Source organism: Pavona decussata, unplaced genomic scaffold (assembly GCF_977016875.1).
Source record: "Pavona decussata unplaced genomic scaffold, jaPavDecu1.1 SCAFFOLD_322, whole genome shotgun sequence".
NCBI classification, from domain to species: domain Eukaryota; kingdom Metazoa; phylum Cnidaria; class Anthozoa; order Scleractinia; family Agariciidae; genus Pavona; species Pavona decussata.
In genome coordinates, this window is record NW_028145712.1 from 474,734 (window position 1) to 487,427 (window position 12,694).

General features: G+C 38.8%; 1 protein-coding gene across 1 annotated transcript in view; it reads left to right on the top strand.

Annotated features, from left to right (window-relative positions):
• The window catches only part of LOC146453809 (protein MMS22-like), a 62,513-nt gene that overhangs the window by 16,805 nt on the left and 33,014 nt on the right, over positions 1-12,694 (top strand). Inside the window, exons 7-11 of the mRNA XM_085096150.1 lie at positions 8,687-8,802; positions 9,361-9,474; positions 10,031-10,139; positions 10,945-11,057; positions 11,753-11,818. Coding sequence (XP_084952276.1) covers positions 8,687-8,802; positions 9,361-9,474; positions 10,031-10,139; positions 10,945-11,057; positions 11,753-11,818 — 518 coding nt within the window. The remainder of the gene's footprint in view (positions 1-8,686; positions 8,803-9,360; positions 9,475-10,030; positions 10,140-10,944; positions 11,058-11,752; positions 11,819-12,694) is intronic.

Sequence of the window (12,694 nt, forward strand, 5' to 3'; positions counted from 1 at the left end):
TGATCAAAAAGCAACACTTTCAATAAAGCGCTGCTGTTCGATGTTCGCCTTTCATTTGAATGATCGCACATTCAGAATTTCATCGACAGAGGATATGCTTCAAGTTTCACTGAAACTCATTGCCTGACGAAACGTTTGTTTCTCCGATGAAAAGGGGTTAAGATATTTGCCCTGATAAATAATATGAGTGTTTGAACTCTACTGAAATGCACTGAACTTTCCTCACTTAATCACGTTTAATTTGAGAAGCCTAACGAGCTGATTTTTTGAAGTCTCGTCATTTTAAGTGAAAGAAACTGTTCCAGATTTTTGAGGTAGTCTTTCATCTGCATTAGATGGTCGGCCAGCTTTTCAAGGTGGAGAGATCTGTAACCACCTGCTTATCTTCAGTTGTTTATTGTAAATGAAATGAGGTTTTGTTAATCAAAAAACATTTCTAGCCATGGCCAAAACTGTTTTCGGACCTTGGTCAGAAAACGTGTTTTGTCTATTCTATTTTTAACCTTGTGACAAAATTTAGCCGGTCCGGCGTGCGATGGAAAACGAAACGACCTTTTTCTGACACCGTACCTCAAAAGGACTGCGCAATAGCTTTCATCTGAATGATGGCGATTGAGGACTTTCTCAAAAAGGTTAGATGTACCGAACTCATAGCGTGATAAACAGAAAGTAAACTGAGGAATTAAAGTACAATTCGATAGTTTTTCAATTTGAATGTTGAAAATTAAGGGAGCATGTTTATCGACCGAGGTTAGATGCTCCAAATGTAGTATGTGAGAAGGTACCGTGGATGATATTGGCATTTAATGAATGAACGATGCCATTCTTTTCGGTTTTCCTCCAGGAAGAATATGTTAAAAATTCAGCTGTCTCCAGAGTGCGGGCAACACGTATCAATTTTATGTTAAAAGGTTATCTAGAAAGCTCTTTAGCTCTTTATCATTTTCAGGTCTGCCTTTTATTACTCATGAAATTAAAAGAAGTCGGACTCCTGTGGCTTAATCTAATTGATCCATCGCATTGATCAATTAGTTTAATTAGCCAGTCAGCTCTCAAGCGTTGACAGGCTAGTTAGGGTGTAGACTACATCATGTAATGTACACCAAATGTTAGACTCTGTGTGTTTCCAGCGTTCCTTTTGTCGTTACTTTACGTCCCTCGTACGAAAACACTGCTATTCTAGTAAATCATTTCGCCCAACCTCGTTTCCAGGTTTTTTTTCCTGGGAACGAGGTTGTCATTTTCACCGACGTTTGAGACTAAACAACAAGCGCATGCGCATTGACTGAAGTTCCCCGCTGTCTCTGAGCGCCTTCTCGTCGAAGAACCTTCCGCTAAATTCACATCTGGTCAAAAGGCCGTTTGAGCTAATTTCATCAGTCTCGAATTTCAGACAAATTGTATAGACACCAGTTCTCGAAGAGAAGAATATTGTTTGAAACAAACGCGCCTGTGTCGTTCTCAAAATACATACAGACATTTGCCTGGGTGGTAAATAGGCCCTGACCGCTTACAGCGTCATCTTTTTAGCTGTTAACTTTCTTTCTAGTATCTTAGTGATTGAATGGCACAGCCGTTTATGTTATAATAGTCCTTGTGATATGTGTGTAATCCATCGCTGAAGTTAATTTGTTTTATCACAAAATCTCCCGAACTGCAGTTAGCGTCCAATTTGAGTTCAATAGATTTTCCTTGAACATGGGATGCCATCAGGGAGATAAGTCCTGTTGTTCTACATCCAAACATCAAATGTCAACTCCAATTATGCCAAGATCTAAGACTTTAGGCCAAAATGTCATTTTCGTAGCTTTTTCCCCCAGTGTATTGTAAGTGTAAGATTAAATGCAAGGCTGATCGGACAGCTAAAGTAATTTTATCCCCAATATTTAGGTTAGACAATACCGAAATATTGGGCAATAAAATTATTTTAGCTGTCCGATCAGCCTTTCATTTAATTTTACGTTTTATTCAACATTGCTGATCCTGATCTACACAAAGATCCGGCTACACTTTGCTGCTGTTTGTACAAGTGGTCCCTGAACTATTTTAAGAGCACTGTAGCTGTCTTAGTACCGAACTCAGTGTCTAAAATTCTATTTTACCGGTGCAAAAACTGAACGATTTCCATTTATCGTTTCGCTCTCTCTATCTTATTGAATACCGTAATGGGTAAAACGTTTGCCAATGTGTGGTTAAGATGGATTTCCGGCGGTTTTGACGAAAGGATCAGGCTTCCTTAACTTTTACCATCCACTGTCATATCACGCCTTGTTGGCGGCAATCTATTTCAATTCTTTTCCGCGAGGAATTTCCAGTCTTAATCCTTTAGAAGGAAGGAAGCGAGGCCTTCTTTTAAAACATCACAACGCGCAAATTGACTTTTCCATCTTAGGACAATTCTCCATTGTTGCCAGCTTAGTAATTGTCTAAAACATTATCCGACCTTAGGCGCCAAAGTGTTATCTTAACGTCCCTTTTATTGCTTTTTAATGCAATCCAAGCGCGCGAACTCGGAACTGTGCGGCGAATAAAAACTGCCAAATTTTCGATCTCTTTTTATTCGAAAGGAAATCGGACCTTAGCTGTCCTTTTCGATATCTGATCACGAGAAGTTCCTCATTTTCCTTAGGGATAGTAAAGCGAACACACACGAAGGAGACCCAACGCGTGTTGGGAAGAGATTGTTTTTATTTTTCTATTTTTATTGATTATTTTTGTCTTTCCCCAGTGTGTCGAGTCTCCTCGCGGAAGCCAGTTGTCGCGCGCGCGCGCGTTCGCGCGTTTCGCCCGCTATTTTTGTTCAACTGTTAAAATGACACAGCGTCTTTCTCGTTTAGCTGCACGGTGATTCGCGCCCTGATTTCGGTGATATCAAAGGGAAAAATAAAAGAGCTTGAAAATTCAAACCGGGTGTCTCTATTATCCAGTGTAACTTAACGTTCGAGAAGCGTCGTTTGGAACGATGTTCCATCTAAAAATTGAAAATAAAAACATCTGTTGAACTGTCATCGCAGACATATTCGAAAGGGTGCAAAGAAATATGTTGTTTTTAAGATCTTAATTAGTTTATTTAAGGTCAGACGGCCCTGTTGTATATTTTTGATATCAGCAAAATTAAACTTAGCAGTTACAACTTATTCTGATCGCACCTCACATTCTTGTGCATTTCATCGCAAATCACTCACGTTCCCCGTATTTGATTAACCTTTTCGCCCCCTTCATTTTGAACCTTTTCTCGTGTGCTTAAGAACTAACCTTTCAGGGAGTGATGAAATCTTTGATTTTGGCCATTCAGATGGGAACTATTGTGCCGCAGTACTTTCCTGTGGTGCTTGCTGAACAATTAAGGTGGCTAAAGCGTTTGAGTGTGTGCATGAAATCTTGAAGTGTGACTATTCAAATGAAAGCTACTGAGCAGTACTTCCCTGTGGTGCTTTTTATTATACTGTACATGGTGCTTCTAGCGTCAATTATGAAGTGTGACCATTAAAATGATCGGTACGGAGCATTACTTTCCAGTAGTGCTGTTAATTATAGTAATAGTGTATATTGTGGTCAATGTGGTTCTTACTTTTGAGTTGGTAGATGAAGCCCTAACGTGTGACTATTCAAGTGAAAGCTACTAAGTAGTATTTTACTGTGGTGCTGTTTATTATGCTGTACAAGGTGGTTTTAACTTTTGAGTCTTTGGACGAAATCCTACAGTATGATTATTCAAATGAAGGCGACTGAGTAGTATTCCTGTCGTGCTGTTTTGTTTTTCAGCTTTCCTCGAGTTAAAAAGCAAATATTTAGATTTGTCACTTTTGCACTAGGGAGATAACAGGCTAAGGTATCAGGGATAGGTGGTTATCTATACAAGCAATAACGTCTCAAGCATTTGGCTGAACGTTAATTAGATCGTTGCTTGCGTTTACAATCACAAAGGCGTCTGAACTCCTGCCCTTAGCCACCTGTTTATGATACTTCTGTCATAATACCAACGGGTAATTAGCACCCTGCGCACGCGAGGCGATATTCTACTAAGTGTACCATGCTGTTCGGGAAGGGGGGAGGGGAGGGGGGGTGACCATTATGACCATTTCAAACTTACTGATTCCATCAACTCTTCCCTTAAATATACCCTTTCAGTATTAAGAACAAAGCTGGAAATGCCCTTTATTGCTAGGCAAAGAAGAAATAATACTCAATTTCAGTCCAACATTATCAAAATCCTTGACAATCGCAGCCAAACAAAAAGACCGACTCCAAACGCCACACCCTCCCCCTCCTCCCTTCTCTCCTCTTCACTGATGCCTTGCCCGATGGCCTTTACAGTCTCCCTGCGCAAAACCGTGTTAGTCACGCGTTGTAAAATTTAGCAATATGAGTGTTCATTCTGGTAAAGCCGGATTTAAAAGCCCGTCAAAATTGATGGAATAGACCTCGAGAGACTGACGCTCCACGCAGAAGGAACAGTGATACTCCTTTTAGTTGCTTCATGCTTAAAACCGGAGATCAGTAAAACCAGTTTTGATGTTCTTGGCAGAGCGACCTCTTGTCAATCTGGTGGATTCCGAAAGTAATTAAGTTCTCGTAATTGTGAACCTTAAACCGATAAGAGGTCAATGATTTTGCATATAACGATAATTTAGCTCGTCAGGAGCCCTTTAATTTTTTGCTTGCGTGAGTTTGGTATCTCCTTCTGGATCTGGGAAGGCCTGGAATTTACCAGGATTCACGAGATAATATTGAAACGTAATTTAATGAATTTGCTTGGGTTTAATCCTCCTCTACTAACGTATTTCAGCACTTAAAGGTATATGGATAACATTTTTAAGCATTAAAAGAAATACTGATTCTTTTACAGTCTTTTCCGTTGTCACTCACCATCCGCTCACTCCACAAAACAGTTCAATAACCTTACGCTCTCAGTTACGTTAAATTGACACTATTTATCTGAGATGCTGTTTAATTAATTTGCTGTGTAAGCTGGATCTTTACTTTAATTTAAACCAAAATAAAATCCCAAATGAACCATCAAATGAAAGCTACTGTGCAGCACTTTCGTCAGGTTCTGTCTGCTGTGCTGTACAAGGTTGTTCGAGCTTTTCAGTCCGTAGATGAAATCCAAAAGTGTGGCTATTCAAAAGAAAGCTACCGAGCAGTACTTTCCTGTGTTGCTGTTTATTGTGCTACACAAGGTGGTAAAGCTTTTGATTCTGTGGATGAAATCCTAACGTGTGACCATTCAAATGAAAGCTACCGAGCAGTACTTCATGTGATATTTTTGTTTTTTATGTTGTTCAAAATGGCTCTTACTCTTTTTTTTAACCTTTTGAAAGAGTTCGTCGATAAAATCCGATTGCTGCCATTCAGCGAAAACTACTAATATTCCATACGCTTCTATTTTACCAAATGCTAAAATTTCACATAAAAAGTTTATCAATGATTTTCTAAAGAATACAGCTCTTCTGGTCAGCTTTTCCATTCGTAATGTCCAGGTACTCTTTAATTTGACCGTTATCTTCATGTAAAACGACACAAATTGGATAAATGAATGTCGAAATAAGGGGAATTGAATCTATGCTACAAGACCGCAAGGGGATATGGATAATTTATCGATAAATTTATCAAACTCAGATTTGCTCACTCCAATAAAAAAAATCACAGAAGCAAATGTTTATTGTTTTTTTCTGCGAATGGCCCTAACAACCGTTAAATTACAGCCCAATTTCAAGATTTAAGCTGTCCATGCTTCCTTTCGGTCTAATCGTGAAAACTCTAGGCTTGAAAATAAAAGACAACGTTAATTGAAATAGTTGTATATCAACTGTGATGGTCTTTACATCTGCTAAAATTGGGTAACAATGACCCAGTTGGATTGATGACAAATATCGTAAACATCCTGCGATGCTAAGACGTGATTCCTGTTTCGCCCAAAGAGCGCCAGCAATAATTATTATTGTTTTCTCCTTCCTCAAACTCACTATTAACAATAGAATTTGCACGAAGTTTAATTCCGGTAAACGTCTTGAAACATTATATCATTTTTTCCCGACTTTCCGCTGGAGGTTCTCGCGTGACGATATTCTTCCGTTTTGTTTAGTAATGTAAAGTTTATGGTCCAACTCGTGGGTTTCCTGTTAAGTCTCGATAACCATTTTCTCTCCTTGTGGCGAGCAAACTCAAAATTTGGTTAAGATTTAGTGAAAGCAAAAAGTCACATCAGTAAAACTTTAGCGCTTCTTCCTCCGACGATTCAAAAGTTAAGCCTGGCGACATTAGGGCGAGCTCATCATGTCGATGTTTAAAGTGACAAATGTGAACATCACAAATTAACGACATAGCAGAAACATTAGTATAACGATATAAAGAAAAAATCTGATCGTTTCTTTATGTCACTAGTGTGATCGAACCAGGCCTTGGAAACACCTTGTACAGTTCTTTGTAGGGTATAGTAAACTTTAAACGCACCACTGGTCAGCATTGTTCAGAATGTTTTGTTTTAAATGGTCACAGTTAAGTAAGGGTTTGATCCATAAACTTAAAAGTTAGAATCACCTTGTACGCACAAGAAAAAGGAAAAGAACTTTTCAGTAGGCCATTTACAGTTGACAGTTTTAAACCAGACTTAAAAAGTTTGAATTACTCCACGTATAGTGTACAAATGGTACCCCGGGAAAGTACTGCTCGGTAGCTTTACTCTGAATGGTCACACTTAAGGATTTCATCCACGAACTCAAAAGTTTGAAGGACCTTGTACAGAATAATAAATAGCACTACAGGAAAGTACTGCTCAGTAGTTTTAATTTGAATGCTCATACTTAAAGAGTTTATTCACAGTTTCGGTATTTGGAACCAACTTGTAAAGCATAATAAACAGCACCACAGCAAAAAATAAATAAATAAAAAGACATAAGAAACTCAAAAACTCAGTTTTACCCTTGTAACAGCTGCAGCAATGCAAAAATAGCGAGATCTGTTCGTTGCAGCATGTTTTAGTACTCGGTAGTCATTTTTTTCTTCGTCGAACTTTTCAACCGAATAACTGCCTGGAGTGTTAGACACGGCCTGTTAGGGAATTGATAACTGAGACGGGAAAACATTGTTATGAGCTATGAATTTGGAAAACCTCTACAGTCGACTACAGATAACAGGGTCGTTGTGTATAATGTGCTACTGGGTGTCCAAAAACTTACGTTGCTTCTCCTTTGAACGCATGTCTTCACCTCTAGACAAGTTATAACGCTCAAAATTACAAGTTTCGCTGGTCTGAAAGTGATATCGCAATGGTTTCTCTATTCAAACGGAAATTAAAAATTTAGACACAGAACTACCAGCCGGTGTATTGTCCAAAATACACAATAGTCTCCCTGTCAACTTTGTTTTGGGACGTGAAACGAGAACTTAAATATGTCGGGAAAATTCCCGCAAAGGAAGGGCGGCTGTTTATTTTTAGGTAGGATTTGTCGTGTCTTAACATCGCATAAGAAATATTATTTTTCTTAATTCCCTTCTGTTGACGGCTCCTGTTTTTGTGTTTATTGGATTTGCTTTTTTAATTCCCTTCCGTCGCCGGTTCTTATAATTCTGTGGGCCAGCGTGTTACCAGGTTTCCTGTTTATTTATTTGTAAGCATAAGCGAAGCGAATAACTCGAAAACAAGGAAGCCCTGTTTGTTTGTTTCTTATTAAACTTCTCGTTGTAATAACAATGTTATTCAACCTCAGAGGTCATGAGAATTAAGGATATAATCACCCAAGGTGAATTTTCTTGATATTGTAATGACTTCTCCCTAGTACTTTTATAAGAACAGTATGGGGACAAGAGAGGAGAATTTGTTCTTTGATATTAGGTGTTAAAGTACGGCTCTGTTGGACACGACATGACAAGTGGGATCTTCAAATCGAAAAGAGCTAAACGGGTTGATCACTATACGCCACGTTTATTTAACTACAGCCATTCTTTCTGTTTTGACTATCTTTTCTATGACAGTGTCTGAGAATTTTATTGCACTTGTTTCATTACCTTCTTTAACAGTACGGCACTCTACGATCAATCAATCAATCAGTCAATCAATCAATCATTTGTTTACCCACGTAACGTCTATGAGCTCGTTCAAAATACGTACGTAAAAATTAAAAAGAAAACTATAATACAAACTTACTTACACAAAACAATTCAACTATATATAAGATCAAAGATCATCATGTTTCATAAAATATAAGAATTAAGAACGATACATGCAAAGAACACCTTTGTTCCCCATTGTGTACTTCCCTTCAGGCCCAACAGAAGGAATGCAAGGCCTGTACCGGGGTTAAATTAAGTGAAGTTTGAAAATTTCGTCAAGCTCTCTATATTATGGATAACGGGATAGTTTCGAAAGAAACTGCGGTGTTGCTCGAAACGTTAGAACTCGAATCTCTTTACGGTGGCCAATTAACCTGTAGTTATCAACTTTGTTGATAAGCCAAACATTCGCTTGTTTATATTTTGTTTTATCTTGTTTGGTTGTTGTTGTTGTTTTTCTTTACTATAATCGTTTTTTGGTGTTTCCCGAGACTGCAAATGCCGACGTTTTCAGAATATCTTTGCAAGTGCCCATACTGTTCTCCTTTTCGTCTCGGAATTTTATAATCCACGTATTTAATTTCCACTCCAAATTTATGATATTTTAGCTATTGTCTTTATCTCCTTCCAGGTCAACACGGCGATTTATTGCCCGATCGATTCTTTGATGTCATTAACAGCCTCAAGAAATACACAATTTCATTTCTTTGGGACTTAATTGCATTGGCTGCCTCCATCTACAACAAGGTTTGCTAAAGAAATGCAATGTTATATTTTAAGCCCGGTGAATAAGTAATAGATGTATTGTTAGTGACACAGGCATACTCGGAAAATAAAATTCATGTTCTCCCAACAGGAGTCGAACCTAAGACCTTTCGATTGCTGGTTCGGATGCTCTACCACTGAGCTACAGAAGACTCGTGGGAGCTTAGGCCATTGGGTTCATGGGACAGACATCCTACAAACTGCTAGGATTTGAATGTCAATGTGCGGTCTATGTGAAGAATATAGACAGGGTTTAGCAAAACCGCGAACTTAACCGATATCATTCCGGCCAACTATCCATAAAGTTAGACTTTCTTTAGAAGGCATAAAGCAGTGACCAGACAGATGCCTATGATCTACTTAAAACAACTGACTTATAAACAGTTACATAGGTCTCTTGATTGTTTTAAATCATGGACTAAGTTAGACTTCGTTTAAATGATCGACCTGTAGGGTTTAAATGCCCGTTCTTTGTGGTGGGGTGCTGAGAAAAAAGACGTCCATTTAATGTAAAAACTGACTTTATGAATTATTTCGTAGGAATCCCAGTCAGACCTGCTCAGAGTATGTCCATTTCCCTGTGGTTGTGTTTGTGAACTGTGGATTATGTTCATCCACCTCATGGATCACTTGAGCGCCAAAACAGAGGTAGAGGTATGGGAGACAAATCGTGATTATTACAATACGGGGAATCTTGTGTACAACTGCATCAACTGAGGCACTTTTGTTGAAGTCCAGAAAGTAACAGAAGAAGTAGCAGTGTTTTCACTCGCTTTCAGCTTGTCTCCAATTCGAGACAAGATTTTGGCGGCAACTGTACCGGTGTCGCGTTTAGTGCCATGATAATAGGCTGATTTAGCAACAGAACGGAAACGTCAGTCGACAACGGCGCGCGCATCACGAATGCCCATAAGATAGTCGAAATAGACTCGCGTTCAGACTATTCCACGCGCTCTCGCGGCCTCAAATGGCGTTCCCGTTCTGTTGCTAAATCAGCCCAATAAATGATAATAATAGGCCATTTCCGAGTTGCTGTGAACCTCACTATGAAAGCGAGGCTAAGTGCAAAACTTTTTGTATGAAAATTAGTTTTGTTTGCATATGAATGACAACTAATTTTCATAACAAAAACTTTGCACTTAGCCTCGCTTTCATAATGAAGTTCAAAGCAACTCGGAAATGGCCTATTGTTAGCTTATTTGCTCTTCAGTCATTCTGGTCAGCGGTATCGTCCATCATGTCAGAGATTCTTCATCCCAAAGAGGCGACAGAGCCAGACAGCCAGGAGTCCTGTACACAGTCATGGGCACAGTCCTGTGGTACGATTCCTACTATCTTTTATTTCTATAGCGACAGTATTCGCCTTGTCAAAGCTACAAGGGCGTTTTTCAAGTTATCGTTAACTTCAATTCAGTCCTTTTTTTTTTTTTGCTATATATTGTAAACTTTTACCAATGGAATAAGCATTTTTGTACACGAATATTGTTTTTGCACCTCGAAAATCCTGCGTATTAGCTTTTTTCTGCATTGATGCAACTAGAAATTAACCACCAGTTCAGATCACGATTTGCAGTTCACTTCAGAACAGTCAGTTGACACTGTACTATGAAAAGAGCCTTCCAAGGGAAGTTCAGGATTCATTTGTTAATCAACAGCAAAGAGTGAAGATAATTTAGAGAGAAATATTCCGAGATGTTTTCCGTTTGTGTTAGCTTAGGTGCAAACGACACTTTGTCCAAGTCAGGTTATAAGTTGCAAATTTGAAAAGCAAGGCTGACGAAAGAGAAAATATGATAGCAGATTGAATGGCCAACATCTCGTTAAGCAGAACGACAGTGTACAGGGTTTGTCCTGGTCCTGGAAATCCTGGAAAGTACTTGAATTTTAGTGTTGTATTTTCCAGGACTGGAAAACGGTAGGAACCCTGCCTTGAAGTCTTCTGCAGGGCCATTGTCGAAATGAGAAAATTTTACGGCCCGTAAAATTGAAATCGGGGATTCAAGTATATAGGTGACTTACGTGTTACTGATATTTGTCTCTTCTATGGCGTATGGTCAATATAATGAATGGATCAGAAACTACAATAGTATAGTTTATTTCTTAATCTTTTTTTTTTTTTTTCAGCTCCTTCCGGTTTCACAGTGAAGACGCCTGTTGGTTTTTGTTGGTGGCTGTTGACACACTTGGCTCCGCTGTACTGGTTTACCGATAAAGGAGTCTACTCCCAGAGGAAGAAGGTAAAGTCCAACCGGGTGTGATCGTTGTGCGTTATTCACACACTATTTTGTGACCCTTTAGAAAACCTAAACCTTAAATCTCGATACTTTTTTGCATAATACGAGGGTGTACAACAACAACAACAGCAATAACTTATTCTGATACGTAAAATTATAACAACAGTACTGACTCGCAAACAGAAATTGCTAGTCTAAGCGGGTCAGTCGTAACATGAATAAACAAATAAATAGATAAATAAATAAACTAATTAAGATAGAAAATCTCCCATTTTTGTTACCGTCTGGCCTGCAAGCAAGCTCTCCAATTGGTTTCTCAAGCTAGACATATACTTGGAGCGCTGTCATAAAAAGATTATAAACCTTATTCCAAAATGGATTCCATTTCAATACTCTTTTGCTTGTATTCAAACTTCTCGCCGCGTTTAAGGTCAAATATTCTTTTGATTTTTGAGCTTAAGAACGAGGTAAGTAGGGCCAATTTGAATACAAACAGACGAATATTACAATGGTAGCCAATTTAGAATAAGGTCTTTAGTAGTACAGCCTCCCACTAGATTGAACCCGATTGAATAGTTTTTAATAATTCATGGTAAGGTAAGGGTGGCTATATGGAGGGTTAGGGTTAGGGTTATGTGGGTGACTATATGGTATTTTAACATGAATTACTTGCCGCTGTTCTGCTCTTCCCTCGTTAGGGTTGTGTCCCAGGAAACTGGGTCCTAGCTCAAGATTTGCTGAAATCGTCTCTACATAGTAACAAGGTGAGCACTGCTATGTCAGAAGAAAGAGAACAGCAATGGCAACAATCCTTCATATCGGAACTATTTTAACTGGCTTGTCGTGAAGGATTTACATGAAATTGAAACGGTATAGAGAACGTCTTACGTTGGAGAACTGCTTGAAGAACCTGTTATTATGTTTTAATTGTTTAATTTAGTTTTAAATGTTCCAGGGGTGAGTCAAGTGTAACCGGTCGAGTGGGGTTGTGTCCTGTTGGTTTCGCACATGCCCAAGTGTTGGGCGGATCTAGAAATAAATATAAACTAGGAAATATTGTTGCAAAAACAAAGTTTCTAGTAACACTGTTGCAAAAACGTAGTTCTTGTAACTTGATTAAACCAAGAAACATGTTTCAAAATTAACATTTGCGTCCGTGAACCTATAATGTTTTTGACTTGATTAAAAAGAGGGTCCCCAATAGGTATTTCGGGATCCGGGATTTGGCTTTTTTAAAGGTCGGGATTCGGGATTTTAACGGAAAAGAGCGACGATTGGTACGTGTGTCTCAGTGCTGATAAGTGTTGTTTAGAATTAGGGACGGGAAGCGGGATTTGACGATTTTACGTAGCGGGATACGGGAAATGTAACTCTAAAGAAACGAGATCCGGGAAGTCCGGTGTCAAGACTGTACAATGAAAATCTTGTTGTCACTGTCAGGATGCCTGAAATTCACCTAAGGAGAGAGATGAATTTTACAAACATACTGGTTAACATCTTGTTCTTTACAAATGGTTGAACAAACTCGTTCCCAGGGTCCTCTGAAGCTGGGAACGAGGTTGGTGGTTGAACAGTAAATAAATATTATTGTTATCCCACCGCTGTCACCGTCCTGGACGAGAAAAGAAATTTACGGGTCT